Source organism: Dreissena polymorpha, chromosome 1, assembly GCF_020536995.1.
Source record: "Dreissena polymorpha isolate Duluth1 chromosome 1, UMN_Dpol_1.0, whole genome shotgun sequence".
Taxonomy (NCBI): domain Eukaryota; kingdom Metazoa; phylum Mollusca; class Bivalvia; order Myida; family Dreissenidae; genus Dreissena; species Dreissena polymorpha.
This window is the reverse complement of record NC_068355.1, coordinates 76,578,678-76,600,601: the sequence shown is the minus strand read 5'-3', so window position 1 is coordinate 76,600,601 and position 21,924 is coordinate 76,578,678. Positions and strand designations below refer to the sequence as shown.

Sequence of the window (21,924 nt, the reverse complement as noted above, 5' to 3'; positions counted from 1 at the left end):
CTCCAGTAAAAAATCACGAAAAAAAAAATTAAAAAAAGGAAAAGAACATTGCCCGGAGCAGATTTCGAACCAGTGACCCCTGGAGTCCTGCCAGAGCCCTGAAGTAAAAACGCTTTAGCCTACTGAGCTATTCCGCCGAGTATACATTCTTGACGTATTTTATACCTTATATAAGCAATCTTCGTAGTTTCACAAAATTTAACGACAAAAACAGAACTCTCCAAATTATTCAATCGTTTCGCGTTGCAACGCTTTATAATTTTTAGGTTTTAAAATCGTCAAAAGATGCATATCATGGCTATATTAGAGCATGGTTAATGTTCAGTATTACTGTTTCCTCACAAATATCATAACTAAAACGAAAACTTACGAATCTGAAACAACTTTTTTCAATTTTGTCAATTTACCAAAGCGTGAAAAGATCCCTTTAAAGTAGAATATAAAGTATAACAATTTGCATGACATTTGTTTATGCAAGTCAATGCAAAAGCCATGATCGACAAACTTAATTCAGAATGTAATAATAAACATGTTAATGATGTCACTGCAGTAATTTCCAATGGAACATTACAAAAATAGTGAATACCATTTATTTGTTTATTTTTTTGAGTCATCTGTGCGGCGTCAATAGTGCAGAATAGTGACTACACAACTCTGATCTTACCCTTATTTCATATCAAGCGGTATTGTATTCGTAATATCGATAAAATTAGCTTACACTTTAGCTTTTAATGACCTTAACATTCGCTTAACTTGGCATATTTTAGTAAACAAACCGGCGAGACAGAGGTCAGTGCGCGCATGGAGACTAGGTCCCACGATGGAGTCGATTGAAAGACAGCCTTTACAAGATGACAACCGAGCCAGAAATTTGGACGAAGTTTTCTCTAAACTGGACTTTGGAAAGTTTCATGTTAAAATGTTGATTTTTACATGTGGTGCCTATTTTGCAGCATGTGCTCAGATGATGCTCATTGTGTTCCTGAGTTCACCGATTAAATCTGAATGGGATTTGAGTGACATGATGTTTCCCTTTCTGCCATTCTCCTGTGGGATCTCCAGCTTCATAGCGAGCTTCGTGTTCGGGTCTCTTAGTGACAGAATCGGGAGGCAAACACCACTGCTTGTTGCAATTGCGCTAGTGGTAGCATTTGGAATAGGTTCGGCGTTTCCGAAGAATTTCTGGCTCTTTGTCGCTCTGCGATCACTTGCATCTTGTGGGACTTCAGGAATAGAGAATGTTAACTTTGTGCTGTTGTTAGGTAAGTATTTATTATGTGACCTGTGTAGGAAATAATAAATTATTATTTGCCACTGATGTACTTATCAAGGCTAAATATATATGTTCAAACCGTCGCATGCAAATCGTTCATCGATGACGCTCTCACAGTTTTTTTTTATCAAGGCCACGTGCGGGCGTGGTCTCGTAGAACGTTTAAATGAAAGCATGCAAACAATATTGACATTTTACTGTGTATTATTTTTTTCTATACAATAAGATCTATTGTTTTTATATTTTATTAAAAAGCGTGTGTGAAATTAGACCATACCAGACTCGTAGAACTATAATCGAGAAATTATGAAAAAAGTTATTGTTTGTTGGAAGTGCCATGAGTGTATATTATGTATGTCATGCTACTTATAGTTGTTCCTACAGTAATATCAAAATATATCTGACATTTCAATTCAGTATCTATTTAAACCTATGTTAACTGTGACATTTCTCGAGTGCCACATACATGTATTTGCAAATGGCATGGGTCCAAAATAATAGGAATTCTTTTTAACGTAATCATGCAGGCTTTTAAGTATGAGTTATTTGGAATTCGTCGATGGCCCCTTTTCTTCATAATACTTTATTAAACATGCATGAAAATGGCTTCACATATCGCATATTTATCTAGTAAAAGCCTTTTTATTATTTTTTCAAGCTATTTTAAATCGTTTGTTTCACTTTCGTTTTCTCAAAGAATTCCTACCCCAGAAGAAGCGCGGCAGCATCATGGTCGTAATCACCCTGTGTGGAGCTCTAGGGGCTGTGTACACCTCTGCCATGGCCTGGGTTCTACTGAAACCGCACGGATGGCGCTGGTTCGTGGTAGCGTGCACGGGCCCCGCGTGCCTCGTGTTTGTGTACCGTCTGTGGTTCCGGTACGAATCGCCGCGGTTCCTGTACGTGAGCGGCCGTCACGAAGAGGGCATGCATGTGCTGGAGGAGATTGCTCGTCAGAACAACGTCATCCTTCCACCAGGTATGCTGATATGGCAAGTATAATATAATCTCTTTCAAACGAGTACATAATAATGTGCATAGAAACACACACTCGTTTTATTGATACAAAATTATGGTCATATATAATTAAAGCACTAGCAGTATGCACAAGCTAAAAATTCTCTTGTGTCTCGCCGAAAAAAATAAGCAACAATATATTGTTGAATACAGGTATGCTTCTGTTAAGTTTCTAATATATTAGGTTTTGTACAATCTAAGAAAATGTTATCTTACAGCACAACCGTTTTCATTCATTTTACAGGAGAAATATTGTGTCCACCAACAGAAAAGCGAGGACGAATTCAGGATCTTTTTGATCGCTCTCTACAACGTCGAACGTTTTTCTGCTCAGTCGTGTGGTTCTTGCAGTCGCTAGGCTACTGGGGCGTCACAATGTATCTGCCGGAATACCTGAGTACCAAGGTTTCTGTGGGCATGGACCCCAGTCTCAATATGTTTGGTGTATTTCTTGGTCAGATTCCGGGTCTGTTACTAGCTATGGTTTTAATAGAACCAGACAAACTAGGGAGAATAAAGTGTCTAAGATTTTATTCATTCTTCACAATAAGTAGCCTTCTGTTATTTGCCTTTATTGATATCAGCGTGTTGAAAGCCTGTTTTGTTATTCTAGTGTACTTATTCATGGTGCCAATTTACTCCATACTAAATACATTCACACCGGAAGTCTACCCCACGGACACCCGCGGGATCGCCTTGGCCTGGATGTACATGGTGATCGCGTTTCCGGGTCTGGTGACGGCGTTCATCGGAGCGTCCGTCCTCTCCACGAACATCACGTGGTTTTACCCGACTTTGTCGGCGGCTATATTCGCGCTGCAGTTACTGTTTTCCTTTGGTCTAAACATTGAGCCCGGTAGACATGGCCTTGTAGACAATAAGTCTGACGCAATGCTGTGCGAACAAAATGGTTTATCAGATTCGGATGTGTTAGCAGCGAGATCAAACGACGAGCTGCCGGAAACTAACGGCGTTTGTCACAAGAACGGGTCCGCGACCGGGACACCTTGAATAGTCCCTTACCTCACTGCAGCTTGGTAGTACATCGACACTGGGACTTGTGGAATTGAGAACAAGACGACAGAAGTCGAATTCAAAACAGTTTGTTAGGATATCAGACCGTAAGTGTTACAGACATATTGTAAAGAATCATCAGGGTCATAAAAAGGCTGTTTGACAGACGGACGCTCTATGACACAAGAGTGGGACATAGAGTCAATTTATGTTATGTTGCTTTAGGTTGAAACTTCTAGGTTGTCTTCAAGTTCTTATTGAAATATTGATAATGATTCAATATTGTGATGCGTTAGGGGTAAATCGATTTAATAGGAAGTTTAGCAATTGAAGAAAAAGGTGAAAGCCATTTGAAATACTTCATGTTGAGGTTTAGTTTTTTTATACATCACAAATTTCGATTATGTTTTTGAAGCCTTTCGCTTCTTTTGCCAGGTGGCTATTTTTGAGTGCATTGAAGATGCCAAAATATGTGTGTGTCCTAAAGATTTCATGGGAACAAAGTTTGCTTTTATTTACCAGCACGAAAACAATGATGGCTTTGAAGCGTTGATGCAATCGCATGAGAACGATATGTCCTCGTTCCTCGTTGTGTGTATACAGTATATAATGCATGGGTATATATATATATATATATATATATATATATATATATATATATATATATATATATATATATATATATATATATATATATATATATATATATATATATACCTACGTGAATAAAAAGTAACGGTTTAATTAATATTCTGATTATGATTTCATTATACATCATCATAACAACGATTCGATATGTGCTCAATTCTGACATTGTTAATAAAAACTGAAAAAAGACATATTATCTTGAATATATCTTTACATGCGTGTTTTTAACAACTATTATCAGTTCACACATTATGTCACAAATATACATGCACATGCATTGATGTTCATTACCTTTTGGGAATAGACTTTGAAAAAAAATGTACGTTTACAGGCATGTTGTAACGATTTGTTGTTGTGAATGTGTTTGGTTGATGTGTTTTATGTCTTGCTAAATGACTACCGGTAATATCATACTTATACATTGATTTAAATAAAAAACAAAAACCGTTGCCAAAGTGTGTTTGTTTTCTCCGACAAATAATATTAAACTTTGTTATATACCGGCAGCCGGCTGATATCAACCATATTCTGCAAATTCGAAGGGCAACAGCACGAATTGATTATACATAATCACACGTAGTCGACAAACAGACCAAAACATTAAAGCGGAGGAATGGCATATAGTGTTACCCCTGTCCGAGTGTGTATGTATGTTCATGTGGGACATTTCGTGCCGGTTCATAACTTTGTGGTGCATTATAGGCGTTTGAAATATATGTGCACAAACGGTATTTATATCAAGACGACGTGGCGCGTGCAAAATCATGTCGCTGACTGCAAGGTACACGTGGACAAGTGAAGTTTTGCTTTGTCCTAACATGGATATAGTGAATGTTCATGTTTGTGTATGACCATTATCTTCATTGCGCATGCCGAGATTTCAAAAATAATTTGCTACAAGTGATAGCATATCAAGACGTGTCTCACGCAACAGCCATGAAACTGGTTTAGAGGTCAATGCCACTATGGACTTGGAAGTTTGTCCATATTCCTTCTATGGCTATAATAAAAGAGCATGTTCGTATCCGATCAATAACGTTGGCATTATTTCAAGAACACGTATCTTATCATCATATCTAGGCGACACGTTGGTTGCAACAATTGTGTTGTTCACTTTAAGGCAGAGGCCATAATGTTTGCGTATTCCTGTATGGATATGGTGATTGTATTTGTTAGTGTCACGCAGGTTACACACAGTTTTCACTTATACCTCGTATTAATACCATATACTTAAACGTCTGGAAGTATATGTTCATGTCAATCCCGTACTTGTTTCCAGCATTATGAGATAACGGAATAAATTGGCAAGGTGACCATAACAATTAATCAAGACGACGAGGCGTATGCAAAACAATGTTGAGCGCGTTAAAGTTACTGTCACATTAAACACGTTGAACTTACCGGTAGTCCACATACCTTGTTTGGTAGTAGTGACAGTAAACGTTCATGTGATTGACAGAGACGTCTGTTAAGGCCCGGTCACACAGCGATGTACGGCTTAATCACGACCACAACTATTCACATATCGATCTGCCTTGAACAGACGATGTTGTTCGCGTCGATTTCGAGTTTAAGACGAGTTAATTAAAGGCGTTGTTGAGACGTTAGGCGTGTAAAGCACCTTAGGACAATGGGTTCGGCTACTTCAACTAAAAAGGCTTCTTCGGTGTTATCCTAATAGCAGTCGTGTGTTCTAACTGCATGTTCCTTTTTGGATAGACGTAAGCGCTAAGGCTCCAGTCCTTCTTAAAGGTCGTGAAGGCAGCCTTTGCCTTATCATTGTAATGTCCATGTGCACGGCCAATGCCTACGAGTACTGGTTCTTCCTGCTCGACTTGGGGAGGAGTAGTAGAAGGCATCATTTCTTACTCAATGAGATTTTCTCTAGGCATTTTTTAAGTAAAATTGATGAAAATTATCATATAGCGTACATTGAATTTAAAGATTTGATCATAACGATGCTATCAATGACACTAGATATTTGACATATTACGGAAACGCTATGTTAAAAAGTCATCAAAATGGCATGTAAGCACGATTGTTCCACTACTCTCGTCATCATTCCATCTTCGATAGAGTTTGTGACAAGTGTTTAGACATGCTAAATACTGTGATCCTGTAGCTGGACATATGCTTCAACACATGGACCAGCTCTTTTTATGCACAAATGTGTAAACTGGTTTTAATTATTGATTTTGTTACCTGTTTTGTGAATGTCGATCATCCATTTTCTTGTTTATGACAGAGAGACAGCCAATAATGAACAGAGAGGCAGCACTTTGACAGAAAGGCCACCAATATGCGTCTACACCGTGTAGCAGCTGTTTCATTAAAATTGACTGTTTGTTAATAAATTGTTAACTTATTCTCACACAATATTTATGTTTATTGTAGTGCATATTTTGCTATAGTTGGACATAAGTTACTACAAACTAGAGCTTTGTCACAGACGTGACGTATACCCCCACGTGCCGCATTGACAGACTATTTTGCATGCTGTCTTCACAAAACAAGAGAAGCTAATTTATGGCGATTTTTAAGAATTATTATGCCATTATCATTTATGGCCATTTTTGACCTTTGAAATCAAAGTGTGACCTTGACCTTGGAGATATTAACATAATTCTTTCGTGCGACACACCGTCCAATGATGGTAAACAAATGATTTTTAAATCTCACAATGAACAACATAATTATGGCCCGGACAAGCTCATTTATGGCCTAATTTGACCTTTGAACTCAAAGTGTTACCTTGACCTTGGAGATATCGACGTAATTCTTTCGCGCGACACACCGTTCAATGATGGTGAACAAATGTGCCATATGATTTTAAAATCTTACAATGAACGACATTGTTATGGCCCAGACAAGCTCATTTATTGCCATTTTGACCTTTGAACTCCAAGTGTGACCTTGACCTTGGAGATATCGACATATTCTTTCGCGCGACACATCGTCCAATGATGGTGAACAAATGTGCCAAATGATTTTAAAATCTCACCATGAACGACATATTTATTGCCCATACAAGCTCATGTATTGCCATTTTTGACCATTGAACTCAAAGTGTGACCTTGACCTTGGAGATATTGACGTAATTCTTTCGTGCGACACACCGTCCAATTATGGTGAACAAATGTGCCAAATGATTTTAAAATCTCACAATAAATGACAAAGTTATGGCCCGGACAAGCTCATTTATGATCTTTTCGACCTTTGAACTCAAAGTGTGACCTTGACCTTTGAGATATCGACATCATTCTTTCGCGCGACATACCATCCAATGATGGTGAAAAATGTGCCGAATGATTTTAAAATCTCACGATGAACAACATAGTTATGGCCCGGACAAGCTTTCGAGACAGACCGACAGACAGACCGACCGACAAAGTGACTCCTTTATAGCCCCCATTACCATTGGTAATGGGGGTATAATTATAAATACAGTCTACTTGAATACTTAACAACCTTCATATAACAAACTTGTTCGATGTATTTAGAATCACAGGTGGTTAGCGTGTGGCTATGATATTTAATAGTGAAAACATCATTTTGAATTTAAAATACTCAAATTACATGTGTATAACGAAAAAACAACTTATCTGAAAATAATATTTTCTCTATCAAATATTTATATAACAAGGTATTCAACTCGAAATGACCCGAAAACAGAGTGCATCGCTTTGAAAAGCCATAACTTCATCAAAACTGCAGCGATTTCCACGAACTCGGTCTTCAGACCCGATTCAAGTATGAAATCTTCAGAGAGTTAAGACACACATTTGCGTTGAACCAATGAAATCACTCGTGTGTTTAAAATGTCGGCCACTTGAACATGTGTAAACAAAGGTTTCAAATGGTGCTGGAGGGTTGGCTTTGATGCATAACGGCAAGAGCGGTAAGAATGTTTTTTTCTACGTTGTATTAAATTATGATATCGGGGTCCGTAAACTTTGCTGGGACAATGCCTTTACTCTGTGAATATTTCAGTCTTGCTTTTTTTAAACAAACTCCTAAAAATTAAATGGTGCACAATGGCTTCGAACTCTCATAGAGGCAGTCCTAACGTTAGTAATGAGTCATGCTGGTTTACTGTTTACTTGAAAATTGATCTATATATTTGCTTTTGTTGGCTTGTTGACGTAACGAAAAGAGATGTTCCAACAGTTTCAACAAATCACATACCCGAGATCTTGACTTCAGTACGTATATGATCGAAACTGGATGTTAATGGCCATAAACGAATGTAGTTGTTCTTAACACAATTTGCGTCCGTTATTATATATTAAATTCTAAAATTTTCTGAAAGAACTGTACGAATTTGTCAAGTTCGACCATGGCCGCTTCCTCTGTGTTGACATTCATGACGAAAGCGTGCTCCTCGCTTGGGACGTACGAGTGCTCCACCGGTACTCCCACGCGCCGCCAGGAGGAAGCCGTCGTCTCGGAGCACGTCAAACTCACAATTCGTGATATAGGCAGGCGGCAGCGCGGCCAGGTCTTCATCCGTTGCAATCAGCGGCGAGAACATTGGATTTGTTATTACGCTCAGAATTTCCTTCACTTCGTCAGCATTAACAGACGCCTTTTCGCGAAAAAACGTTTCTGATTCCGCGTTTTCGTCAGCAGTTGGTAGTAATGATGCATCAACGTGGTCTCTAAGCTTGTTATCTAGATAGCTTTATTGTTCGTTATTGTAGAAAAAATTGTAAATCTAAGCATGCATTTCATCATCCGGAGTTTGTCCAGGAAGCAGGGGCCATTTTCGTACTTCCGGTAGCTCGGCAGACGCAAATCCACAGCTTGCAGGAAAGGGTAGTCAAGTGACATGAACTTGATGACAGTCTTCGGGAAGTTGGCATCTAAAGAAATGTTTAGCGAAACGGCCGCTACAAGGTTGCCACCCGCGCTGTCACCTTGAACACAATTAACAGTAACATAACAAATATTTAAATCGTTACACAACATTTAAGTTATACACAGGATATGAAATACATGTACAACAAGGTGCTATATTGTGATCCTTTTTATGAAGCTGAACTGAGTGAACCGGTATTTCAAAGTCCTATAATGACCAGCGTCATGCGACAAAAAGCTAGTAAGCCATATGCGACCATTGTAGTCCAAGCTCAGCCTGACCTGTACGTTAAAAGTCACGAGAGGTTGTGTGGTCTCATAAGCTGACAGGGTAGCTACTGACCAGACTGCATGGATTTGCAAGCTGGTCTGTAGCTACACTGGTCGCATCTGGCATTCGATCCATTTTTGCGCAAGAAGCCTCACTATTTCAATGATGGGAGGTAAGAACTCAGATGTGCTCTATATTGATACTAAAGAGCTTCGTTATGTATTTGACTTACAACGCTCACTCTTTCAGTTATTCACATGATCAAATTTGCGCAACAAACTGCTATACAGAGGAACCTTTCTGGATTTTTCAAAAACTGGATGAATACAAACTTGGATTCCGTACATGTTTTGGGATGAATAAACGAACCAACTGATGGAAAATATATCTTACTACCTAATGCGTTGACATAACAAAAAGGAAGAACAAACACTATCTTTAAGTCCTATTTGGTCTGGGTGAACACCTTATTTTTGGGGTTGTTCAAAATGTGACGGGTAACCGCGAGGCAATCATCAAACGGAATGGGAAATAAGTATTTTGGAGCCAGTCGATAACTGAAACATGCATTAAAAGGATACTGTTATTCGAATAAGGAATATCACACTTTGAAAAACTGTCAATAAAAGTGAACACTTAATATGTTTAATACCTTGATAAATGAATTTCATTTACAAGAACTTATCAAGGAAATAATTATTTAATGATTCAGTAAATCGATGCGTGTACACAATCTAATAACAAAAACGAAACAAATATGATATCTTGTACAATCAAACCGGCAATTCGACAAAGTATACAAAACATGCAAGCACCTACTTGATTGATAACACGACCGCTTTTGTCTTTCGCACCACTTCTCTAATGTAATTCGCATAGTGGGCTAAGCAGTAATAAAGAAATATGTTTGTGTAATATAAGCATGTAAGAACAAAAATGACACGCAAAAATCATGCTCGAACTTTTATAATTTAGCGAATGTTCAATGCGATATTCTCTATCATGCTACAAACAGCCTTAAGCTATGATCGGGCCCTATCGAATCAATGAGAGGAGGAGCCTTGAACTATGATCGGACCCAATCAAATATATGGGAGGAGAAGCCTCAAACTATGATCGGGCCTAATTGGAGGAGAAGCCTTAAACTATAATCGGGCCCAATCGAATCTATTGGAGGAGAAGCCTTAAACTATTATCGGGCCCAGTCGAATATAGTATATGGGACGAGTACCGGTAGCCTGAATTTTTGATCGGGCTCAATCGAATATATGGGAGGAGTAGCCTTACACTATGATCGGGCCCTATTGAATCTATGTTAGAAGTAACATTTAACTACGATCGGGTCCAATCGAATATATGCGAGAAAAAGTCTTAAACTATGATCGGGCCCTATAGAATCTATGAGAGGAAAAGCCTTAAACTATGATCGGGCCAAATCGAATCTATGGGAGGAGAAGCCCTAAACTAAGATCGGGCCCTATCGAATTATGTTAGAAGTAACCTTAAACTACGATCGGGTCCGATCGAAAATATGCGAGAAGAAACCTTAAACTATGATCGGACCCTTTCGAATCTATGGGAGAAGTAACATTATACTGTGATTGGGCCCATCGAATATATGGGAGGAGAGGCCTTAAACTATGATCGAATACATGGGAAGAGATCCTTAAAATATGATCGGGCTCAATGGAATATATACGAGATGAGGCCTTAAACTATGATCGGGCCCAATCGAATCTATGGGAGGAGATGTCTTAAACTGCGATCGGGCATCATCGAATCTATGGGAGAAGCCTAAAACTATGATCGGGCACGATCGAATCTATGGGAGGAGAAGCCTTAAACTATGATCGGGCCCTATTGAATCTATGAGAGAATGAACCTTAACCTATGATCTGGCACAATCGAATCTATGGGAAGAGAATATAGAGAAGTGAAACTCCAGCTGCTGGAGTAGTATTGAATTATTATTATAAACAATTAGTAGGTCCTTTATTTAAGGCAAGTGACCGATTGCCAAAACAGGACAATACAGCACAATACAAAACAACATAAACACAAATAAGAATAAAGCTGGGGTCACCGCCTTGGAACGGTCAATGCAAAGCATTTGGGGTTTAAAGCGGTTTTGGAGCGCTCAACCTCACACTTGGCCCAGCAGTATTCACAATACATGTACGTGTAAATAAAATTTAACCTCGTAGCATTGTAACTAAAATTAAACAATAATAAAAGCGAATTAAAACGCATTCAATTTAATTACCATTTAATTACTCAATGGTATTGAAGATACCAGAGCAACAGAGTTACAACTTTTTGAGGAACGATGGAATGAAACTATGAACAAGTGTCAACTACATTCCTTCTTTATAGAAAAAGATTTAAGACAAGGGCTGTTTGTAAACATGCATGCCCCCCTATATGGGCTATACGTTGTAGTAGCAGCAATTGTGTGAATACGTTTTTTGTCACTGAATACGTTTTCTGTCACTGTGAATGGTGGTGGTGGTGGTGGTGGAAGAAATAGTAGTAGTAGTTGTAGTAGTAGTAGTAGTAGTAGAAGTAGTAGTAGTAGTAGTTGTAGTAGTAGTAGTAGTAGTAGTAGTAGAGTAGTAGTAGTAGTAGTAGTAGTAGTAGAAGTAGTAGTAGTAGTAGTAGTAGTAGTAGTTGTAGTAGTAGTAGTAGTAGTAGTAGTAGTAGTAGTAGAGTAGTTGTAGTAGTAGTAGTAGCAGTAGAAGTAGAAGTAGTAGTAGTAGTAGTAGTAGTAGTAGTAGTAGTAGTAGTAGTAGTAGAAGAAGTAGTAGTAGTAGTAGTAGTAGCAGCAGCAGCAGCAGCAGCAGTAGTAGCAGTATTAGTATTAGTAGTAGTTGTAGTAGTAGTAGTAGTAGTAGTAGTATGCATTACAAAAATGCAGTTAGCCTTACATTTGGTAAAATTTAAATATATTACAAGGGAGGCAAATCTGTAACAATAAATTTAAACTTATTGCATTTGTTTCCCCTGTAGTGTATTACCTCCCCTGTCCTGCTTATATTTATATTAATCAACAAAATTAAACATTAACACAATATTTAATATACAAAATATACAAAAAATCTCATATTCTGATAATATTTTTACTGATCCACTGTATTTTACTAAAAGGATGATGTTTCATTGGACTGATAATTATAGATTTAGGATAACAGACCAGTTGCTTCAGTAATATTGTTCAGAGTGTGCCCTGTTGGCCGCGTATGCTTTCTAAAATTATCATTCAAAAAACCATTTTACTATTTCGAGTCACCGTGACCTTGACCTTTGACCTAGTGACCTCAAAATCAATAGGGGTCATCTTCTAGTCATGACCAATGTACCTATGAAGTTTCATGATCCTAGGCCCAAGCGTTCTTGAGTTATCGTCTGACAACCACCTGGTGGACGGACAGACCGACAGACCGACCGACATGAGCAAAGCAATATACCCCCTCTTCTTCGAAGGGGGCATAAATATAGCATCATGAAGTTTATATTTCAGATCATTATCGCACAAATACAGGAAGAAGCAGCAATAATGGGTGTAAAAGTTCCATATTACATTGCTTGGTTATTTATGTACTGCTAAAAAATAAATCAAACAAGAAACGGCTGTCACAGAGAAAATAAAATTATAAACTCAATGACCTATGCATGTAGATTACAACTTGGAAAGTTGGTCGTATGACGTCACAAAAATCCATGTACCCAGGAACAGAGAAAGAGTTATGACGTAATTGACGCGCGAAAACACAATGACGTGAACAAAATCCAGGGGCAGTACTGTAAAGTTAAAATAAAGATATTAATGGGGCGGTACTGCAAAATTAAACTACTGATAAAACAAGTTTAGGTGATTAAATATTAAGAATCAAATGTATAAAAAATAGTTATTCCATAATTTGGTAATTTGTTACGTGTTAATTAGATCATTTATATGTTTGTATAGCAAGATTTGTAACTTTGCGAATACTGATGTATTTCTTTATGTACTTGGTGCTTTAATTTCTATTGTAACATGTGCATGCTGGTTATAAAGCAATGTTATTATTAATGAAGTGTTTATTTTGATATACTTAAGATATTCATATGGAGATGATATTGGAAACTAAATGAACTTAATAGACCACAAACAATCATCATTGGATTTATATTGTTATTTGTTATGAAACAATTGTTTTATAAACATATATACTCAGATTTCATATCTAATCAATTTAATCAATAACATAGATACAAAACACATAAATATACACAAATATCAATACATACACTTTGTTTTGATTATGCCAAAATACATATTAAATGGCATGTTTGCATAGTTAGTTGAAATAGCTTTCCGTAAACATAGCAGAATGAAGCTGGGTCCGTCTCTGTCACTGTGGTTTTGATAATTAACTTGCCGCATAACACCTTCCGTGTGGTTTGATGGTGTTCATCTAATTCTAACACAGCTTCGCGCCTTAAAGCGTTACAAATCCTTCGACTAATCCTTGTCAAGTCTGAAAAACAACAGAAGTAAAACCCATTTTAAAGCAAGTGCTTTTACTTTTTTTGTCATTCCTTTATAAAAAAGGACCGAATTTAATAATCAGGCAGAAATATCAATCATGATATTTATTTAAAGACAATAAGTCAAAAAAAGAAAATATTATAGTTCAACATAACATGTTTGTTAAAAAAGACCATTGGTTGGATAACAATTAGGCTTTGTATTTTATTTAAAATTTATGTTCAATTAAACATAAATTGTTTAAACATTACACAATTACTTCAGTATTCCATCATGTAACATTTGGTTAATTTGATATATTTTCAGTACAGACTGATATATGTTTTAGATTCTTACAAAACTGTGTTCAAATTAAATGCAGAACTGACGGGAACATTCTTGCATACCACACATAGCATTTAAAAAATGTGTCCCACACATAGCATTATTGCATTTTTATACACAGACTCCGAATCAGATGTATATGCGCAAACATACAATATATGTAGCTTCTCTATGAAGAATTACAATGTCCGCCCTATATTTTAAACCTTCAACAATATTGTAATAAACGCTTTTGTTGATTGAATAACAAATATACCACACATAGCATAGCACTTTGTGTGTTTTCAAACACGCAGTTGCACTTTTTGGAAAAAAATACTTAATTAATTTTGCGCAAACTTAACACAGTTGTGTATTTTGACAATGACCGGGCTCTCGTCTTTGTTTTTTTGAAAATGGTTTTGAATTAATGAAGAAATTATCAGAAACGTACCTGAAACGATGGTTTGTTGACATTCGTTTGTCCCACACATAGCCGAAAAAGTCACGTGGTACAGGCACCTTGTATACACAAAATTAAATTATTATTTTATTCTGTCACATAATATGTTTACGTCTTTGAATACACTGTATATATGGCTAACACGATTATTTGACATTTATATTCGAAATGAAATGTACACACACTAAATGGTAATAACGTGTATGAAAGCGAAGTCTTAAATATTGTTGTTTAAATAAATTATTTTTTAACTATGCAGCGGTGAGATCTTTCTAAAGGTTTTAGTTCTATATTGTTGTCTGTTTCATAAAAGCTATTGATAGTTCACCTTTATGTAATGTTTTCATGGTGTTCATATCGCATTGCCCTTTCCCGGTCGCATTTATTTGGGAATATTTAATTGTGATCATGTTTAACATTGATTGATGGAACGCAAAAGAAATAAAGAAAGACTTTTCATTAATCCAATGTTATAACATTCAAAGAGTGTCTTGTATTTAAAGCAACGGTGTATATAGCTTAAACTTTATCAAGTCTATACTTTTTCAACGCGGCTTATAGTAAGCTAGATTTTCATACCTGTATTGTGTGTTTGCTTTTTCTCTGTACGAGAAAAAGTGTAGTAACCTTAAGATAATTTTAAGCCGATACATGTTTAGATATAATCAAATTTATGTAAATATTAGCCGCGTCATGCGATAATGGTGTTTATGCCACCTGCGAATAGAAACGCTCTCCAGACCAGACTGCGTATTTACGCTGGCTGATCTGAAGCTAAGCTGGTCGCACATTGTTAGAATGTAGTACCGGGTGAAAGGGATACAAAGCCACCGCCATGGATGTGTATGATGCCTTGGCTGAGCGAGCCAATGTCCTTGGCAGGGCGAAACACCGTCACTTCGACACCTTCTATTGTTATCGTCTTCTCCCGTAAAAGCTTTACTTGGTTTAAAGGGGAATTTTCAGAATAGACTTACACATAAAGGTGTTTGTGTTGTAACGAAGTTATTTGCATCAGTGCAAGTTACTTGTGGTATTATAATTATTACGATATACCTACATTGACATCTGCGACAGGTCGATCTAGCAGGAAAATGATGTTAGAAAACGAGTTGGCAATTTGTACCGGGTCAAGGCCAATATGTTCACCCACATAAGTCTGAAATTGTGTAAATAAGTGCAAAATTTAAAAAAGCCCAAAATTAATTTTATTTTTTCTAAATGTGTGACATTTATTTAAAGAACCCTATGGCAAAATGCAAATATTACTCTAAATACAATACGATATTGTTTTCGTTAAAAAATCTTATATGTGAGCAAATCTGGTATTAAATATGAATGTTATATATATACTGCATGCATAGAAGTATTGAACTTAAATTGATATTTGCCCATTTTCTGAGTATTTGAAGTCGATTTCAAATAAACTGGTCCGCAACATAACTTTTCCGTTTTAACACAAACTATCTAGAAGCCGGATGAGCAAATCTTGCATTCAGAGAAATACAATTAAAGCCATTAATCAGGTATAACAGATGCCATACCACAAGGTCTTGAAACTTGAAGAACAGGCCAACCATTGTCTTTGTGCCTTGATTACTGGCTGTTTTTGGGAACCGCGGGCACACATATATTGCCAATAGGACCACCACGAGTGAGGTTAGAGCTGCGTTCCTTAGAAACGCCATTTATTCAACCAATTAGCTGTAATCATGTAAACGTATTTCATAGTAAAGTGAAATTCATAAAATTTTAAAAACATACGCATGTTCAATAAATCTGCCCCGAAAATGCCAATTAAACTTAAACACTGTTTACCCGAAAAGTGCTCACATCCTTATAAATATCACTCTTGATCAGCAGACGATTCATTTCATAAATCAAGCCCGTGGAGGATTCCGGATATATAATCGATTACCACGCTTGTAAAATATATTTATCCCACTTTTACAGCGAAATCGGTTGATTAAAGCCCCGTTGATTAAATTTCATCTGTAATCAACGGCAAGGCTATAATCAATGGCACGAAATGACGTCATCAACTGCCGAACCGGGACTACTTTTTCCCACGCACCTCGTCACCTGTATTTGCCAAGTGCATCAATAATAAAAACAATCTCAAATGTTTGTCAATCTTAATGACCATAAAACAAAGGAAAGTAGCAAAAACGAGTTTTTTGTCATTTATTGTCATTAAAACCTAGTATTAGGTAAATTTAACACTATGCAAATAGGTTCTGTTGTTGTTGCTCCCCTTTGAAGAAGTCAGTTCGAGTTGCTCCCCTTTGACCGTAGAAAACAATCGTCTGGACCAAGAAATCATGTGTTCATTTACAAGCTGTACTCGGATATGCGTCCATCTGATTTTTCTTCAAAGCATCTTTTCTACCTGGCAATACGCACAAATGACACTGCATCCCGGTGATTCTTGCGTCAACAATTGGGTGTCAACAAGTTAGGTCAGATGCTGAAGGCCATGGCAAAAGACGCCGGCTTTCTCAAGCACAAGAGAATAACGAACCACTCAGTTCGCAAATTACTGGTCCAAAAACTTCAAAATGCAAACATTCCACCCACTGAAACCATGGCCATAACAGGGCACAAAAATGTCCAGTCCATAACCAATTATTCCAACATATCTGTTGAACAGCAGCAAAAGTGATCATTCTTGCTCAGTCCAGTAAATGTTACAATCCTACAGATTCCTCTTGTTCACCTTCATGCACCGAAACTATGGCCGAAATGCAGCCTAGACAACCACTGTCTACCGTCGAACAAGTTGATCTTGATGTTCGCCCCACCCAGTCACTTCACCAGCAAATGTCTTTCTCTAGTTCGAACAACTTTGCCTCACAATTCTTTGGTGCCACTTTCAACATTCAAAATGTTAATGTATATAATTAGCTTAAATCCAAGTAATCTTTGTTATTTCGTCACGAAATAACCACATATTATAACAAAGAAGCAAATATTGTGCACCTCGTGATCGACTCGATAGTTTGATATCGAAAGTGAATTGTGTGTGGTGTTAGGCTACGTTGTAAACAAATGTAGTTCCTTGTATATAACAACTTAATGTCATATTGATATCATAAAACTTAAAGATTTGCAATTCAATATGATTAAAATTGTAATTAATAACGCTCGACACTTTGTTACAGAACGATATTCTGATTTAAAAAAATGATTATTTGATCAGCGGTTATTTTTGGAACGCGGAGTAATACCCTGACCTTGGTTACACTACAGTCATTATCAAAGTACGACAAACACTCATGAAAACTTATTTTGTTTAAATAAAAAAAGTTTACTGAATAAAAAGTGGGATAAATAGAATAATAGGTTAGTGTTGATTATAGATCAGGTTTATCATGCTCGGCACGAAAACGAAAAAGCACTCGCCAAGGCTCGTGCTTTTTGTTTTCTAAGCCTCGCATGATAAACCTGATCTATAATCAACACTAACCTATTATTCTCTATGTAATCGCCCGATATCAATCGTGATACATCGGCTATCTCTGACTCCTCAGTAAGATATAAGATTTTAGGTTACAGTATACTTAATACTTTTGGTGCTATTATTGCTATACCCTCTAAAAACATGAACATCATATTTTAAGACACGATTCTCTGTAGGCTCACTTGCCATGACTTTATTCAGAATATTTCTTTGTGAATGTGGTAGGAAAAACATTGTTGTTTTACTAGAAATCCACTCTTTTGCTTGAAGGTTGGAGATTACATCAGACTTTGACAGATGGCGGGAAACCCTCATCAACTGGAGAGAAGCCGGTAAATAGATGGCCGTAAAACAGTGACCTTTGATTCGTGTCGAGTTCTTTCTTACAAGTTACATACCGCGTGACCTATCTTTTTCATTGTTTAAATCGATTCGGCTTGGAATGCTGTTCGAGAAAAGGTATGGTTATGAGAGTATTTTTTGTTTAAGTGTTGCTTTTACATTGAATTTGATAAGAAAATATGTTAGTATATTGGGACCTTTAAAAGCAGTAAATCGTCTGCTGATCCAGATTGCGGCCATTGTGTCACACCGGTCTTACGGTTACAATATACCAAAAGATTTCCTACACAAATTCAATGTAAAAGCAATAACTTCAACAAAAAATAAAGTCAAACTTTTGCGCATAGAGACCCCCATAACCATACCTTTTCTTAAAGAGCATTCCAAGTCGCAATGATTTAGACAATAAAAAAGGGGGGTCATGCGTTTTGCAAGAAAGAACTCGATGCGAATCAGCGGTCACTGTTTTACAGCCATCAATTTACCGGGTTCGTACCAGTGGATGAGGGTTTCCCGCCATCTGTCAAAGTCTCATGTAGTCTTTAACCTTCAAGCAAATGAGTGAATTTCTGTTAAACATCAATGTTTTCCCTACCACATGCACAAAGAAACATTCTAAAATAAAGTCATGGCAAGTGCCCACACAGAGAATTGTGTCTTCTTATAAATTATGTTCAGGTTTTTAAAGAGTATAGCATTGCACTCCAAAAAGATTTAGTATATTGTAACCTTACTGACAATAACGTAGTGACGTCACCATTTATGTATAGAATGTAGAATGGATTGCGGCCGATAGGTCATAATACACTAAATAATTTCCCTATATAATTCAATGTAAATGCGGCAACTTTGAGCGAAAATAAATGCAACATTTTGCACATAGAGACCCCCATAACCATACCTTTTCTTAAAGGCCATTCTAAGCGGAATCGATTTATGCAATAAAAAAGATATGTCATGTACAATGCAAAAAAGAACTTGACACAAATCAAAATCGACTGTTTTTGCAACTTTTTTTTTCGGCCGTTTCTTAGTGGAATGTAACCTTTTCTAGTGCAATGGTTTACGATAGTCTTCACGTGTATCATATTTCAGGGATTCAGTAGTGAACACCTATTCATGCCCTACCATTATCACCGCAAGATAACACCCGAATAATGGTAAAAAGTGTAAAACATGCCTTCCTGTCAACTATGATATTTTTTTAGAGAGTACAGCCCTACATGAAGCGATCATTTAGTGTATTGCAACCTATAAGACAACGTTTACTGTTAACATCGCGAAAAATAAGCACTTCTCGATAATTATAAACCTATTTTCTATGTGCATGCCAATTTTCAGACCGATCTTTCACGTAGAAATGCTTGAAAATGCATTTTATTATAACGTCTGATAAGCCATGTGGCTTTCGCGTTCGGAGCATTGATTTATAACGGGCGTTCAGGCGTAAAACGATTACCCTAAATAATTACAATCGGTCAAAATACTGGAATATTGTTACAAGCTATGTAGAAAAAGAAGTAAACAACTATTAAAACGTGTTCATGAGCTCTTTCAGTACAAATTGTTGCGATTTGGGATGCTCAAGACGAGTTTTTGTACGTTTTTTTTCTTATTTTCCTCTGAAAACGTATTTTCTTCTTAGAAACTCACGGTGCTCCTTAAATTCGTGAAACAAACGCATTTATTCCGTGAAATTTGCCAAAACGCGTCATATCCCACTAAAAAAATGATGATTTTCTGTAAATACAGCTCCTTTGTGACTAGGCCTGGTTTTGCGTTTAGGTCATAATACACTAAATAATTTCCCTATATAATTCAATGTAAATGCGGCAACTTTGAGCGAAAATAAATGCAACATTTTGCACATAGAGACCCCCATAACCATAATTTTTCTTAAAGGCCATTCTAAGCGGAATCGATTTATGCAATAAAAAAGATATGTCATGTACAATGCAAAAAAGAACTTGACACAAATCAAAATCGACTGTTTTTGCAAAAATTTTTTTCGGCCGTTTCTTAGTGGAATGTAACCTTTTCTAGTGCAATGGTTTACGATAGTCTTCACGTGTATCATATTTCAGGGATTCAGTAGTGAACACCTATTCATGCCCTACCATTATCACCGCAAGATAACACCCGAATAATGGTAAAAAGTGTAAAACATGCCTTCCTGTCAACTATGATATTTTTTTAGAGAGTACAGCCCTACATGAAGCGATCATTTAGTGTATTGCAACCGATATGATTCAGGGGAGGTAAACGCGATTTAATATATTAAGAATAAATACTTCAAACATTATTGTTCATGTGCAGAAGTGCTGAAATAAATATACAAGTATATTGAGTATTCTTGAAGAATACGTGTCGTTATTTCAAACCGTATGTAAAAAAAAACAATGAAATTATGCATACCTGATTGAGATAATAATAATCGACCGTACCACAAATTATGACTGAATAGGTTACAGTATACTAAATAACCGTTTCATGTAGTACTCTCTTAAAAAAATATCATAGTTGATTCGAAGGCATGTCGTACACTTTAAACTATTGTTCTGACCTCTTTTGGAGAAAGTAGTAGGGCATGAATAGGTGCTCACTACTAAATCCCTGAAATATGATAAAATTAGACACTATAGTAAAATACAATCATGCTACATCAGCTATCTCCAGACACATCCGTAAGACACTCTGGACCCAACCAGCTTTTTATTACATAAAGTAGCTCTTAACGGAGACTCCGGAGATCGAAGAAGTGTTACGATTGATCCGTAAGATAGGCAGATTTAAGCAATAAATCGTCTGCTGATCCAGCGTGAGTAAAACATTGCATTGAAAAAGGTTACATTCCACTAGAAAACGGTTGTTCATTCATGACATATCTTTTTTGTTGCCCAAATCGACTCCTCTTAGAATGGCCTTTAAGAAAAGGTATGGTTATGGGGGTCTCTATGTGCACAATGATGCGAATTTAGTTTCGATTAAAGATGTCGCTTTTACATAGAATTACATAGGGAAACTATTAAGTATATTTGACCCAAATATCTCGTTGACATACAATTACAATAGGATTTTGAACGCACTGATTACTCCAACATTTAAACAGAACACAAACACAGGCCATAGCTTATGTTTTAAACCAAAACATATGGCCTTAGCTGTTTTGAAAATTTCCGCTCATTTATTGAGTTATTAGTCGCAGACGCAATCTATGTTGGTGGTGGAGATCACAGGTACTTGAAAAATTTTTTTTTTGACCTTATATACAGGTACTTGAAAAAAATTCTTTGGTCCTAATATATATATATATATATATATATATATATATATATATATATATATATATATATATATATATATATATATATATATATATATTATATATCAGGGTTCACCAAAACGGGCAAATTTTTCTCAGGACCGACAAGTCATTTAAGATAATCGGTCCGACTGACCGACACAATCGGATGAAAAATGGTTTCAAAAAGATCACTCAAAGTGTATTATGTGCTATTGGATTAATAGAAGGGAAGGGAAATGCGTTTTGTTCAACTTCTGTCAAAATCCTTTTTTTGTTTCCTTCATTTTGATGTTTTGATGTTACAAGTTGGATTAGAATTGACTATCACATGCGAGTTCAAAATCAACGGTCTTTGTTTAAAAAGCAACCGGGTGCGTCCGCCATTTTGTTTGTTCCATTTAATTTCTCCACAACAAAAAACGCATGAAAACTTGTTTCAACAGG

At 36.6% G+C, this 21,924-nt stretch overlaps 2 protein-coding genes across 2 annotated transcripts; one reads left to right on the top strand and one right to left on the bottom strand.

The window, feature by feature from the left end:
- The first annotated feature begins 744 nt into the window (after positions 1 to 744).
- Positions 745 to 4,401, top strand: LOC127836163 (synaptic vesicle 2-related protein-like). Its single transcript, XM_052362622.1, has 3 exons — positions 745 to 1,262; positions 1,971 to 2,252; positions 2,535 to 4,401. The coding sequence occupies exons 1-3, from the start codon at positions 821 to 823 to the stop codon at positions 3,299 to 3,301; spliced, it is 1,491 nt and encodes a 496-aa protein (XP_052218582.1). The 5' UTR covers positions 745 to 820; the 3' UTR covers positions 3,302 to 4,401.
- Positions 4,402 to 7,550: 3,149 nt separating this feature from the next.
- On the bottom strand, positions 7,551 to 20,645 carry LOC127836162 (neutral cholesterol ester hydrolase 1-like). Its single transcript, XM_052362605.1, is given in 6 exon segments — positions 7,551 to 8,621; positions 8,624 to 8,868; positions 9,900 to 9,963; positions 15,435 to 15,533; positions 15,919 to 16,078; positions 20,592 to 20,645. Coding segments are annotated over 5 exon segments (897 nt in total). The 5' UTR covers positions 16,063 to 16,078; positions 20,592 to 20,645; the 3' UTR covers positions 7,551 to 8,276.
- Positions 20,646 to 21,924: the final 1,279 nt, after the last annotated feature.

Excerpts from the sequence above, each read along its gene's own strand:
- LOC127836163 (XM_052362622.1), top strand. The coding sequence starts at position 821 with ATGGAGTCGATTGAAAGACAGCCTTTACAAGATGACAACCGAGCCAGA. Across the intron at positions 1,263-1,970 it reads TAACTTTGTGCTGTTGTTAG|AATTCCTACCCCAGAAGAAG; the intron begins GTAAGTATTTAT and ends GTTTTCTCAAAG. Across the intron at positions 2,253-2,534 it reads CAACGTCATCCTTCCACCAG|GAGAAATATTGTGTCCACCA; the intron begins GTATGCTGATAT and ends TTCATTTTACAG.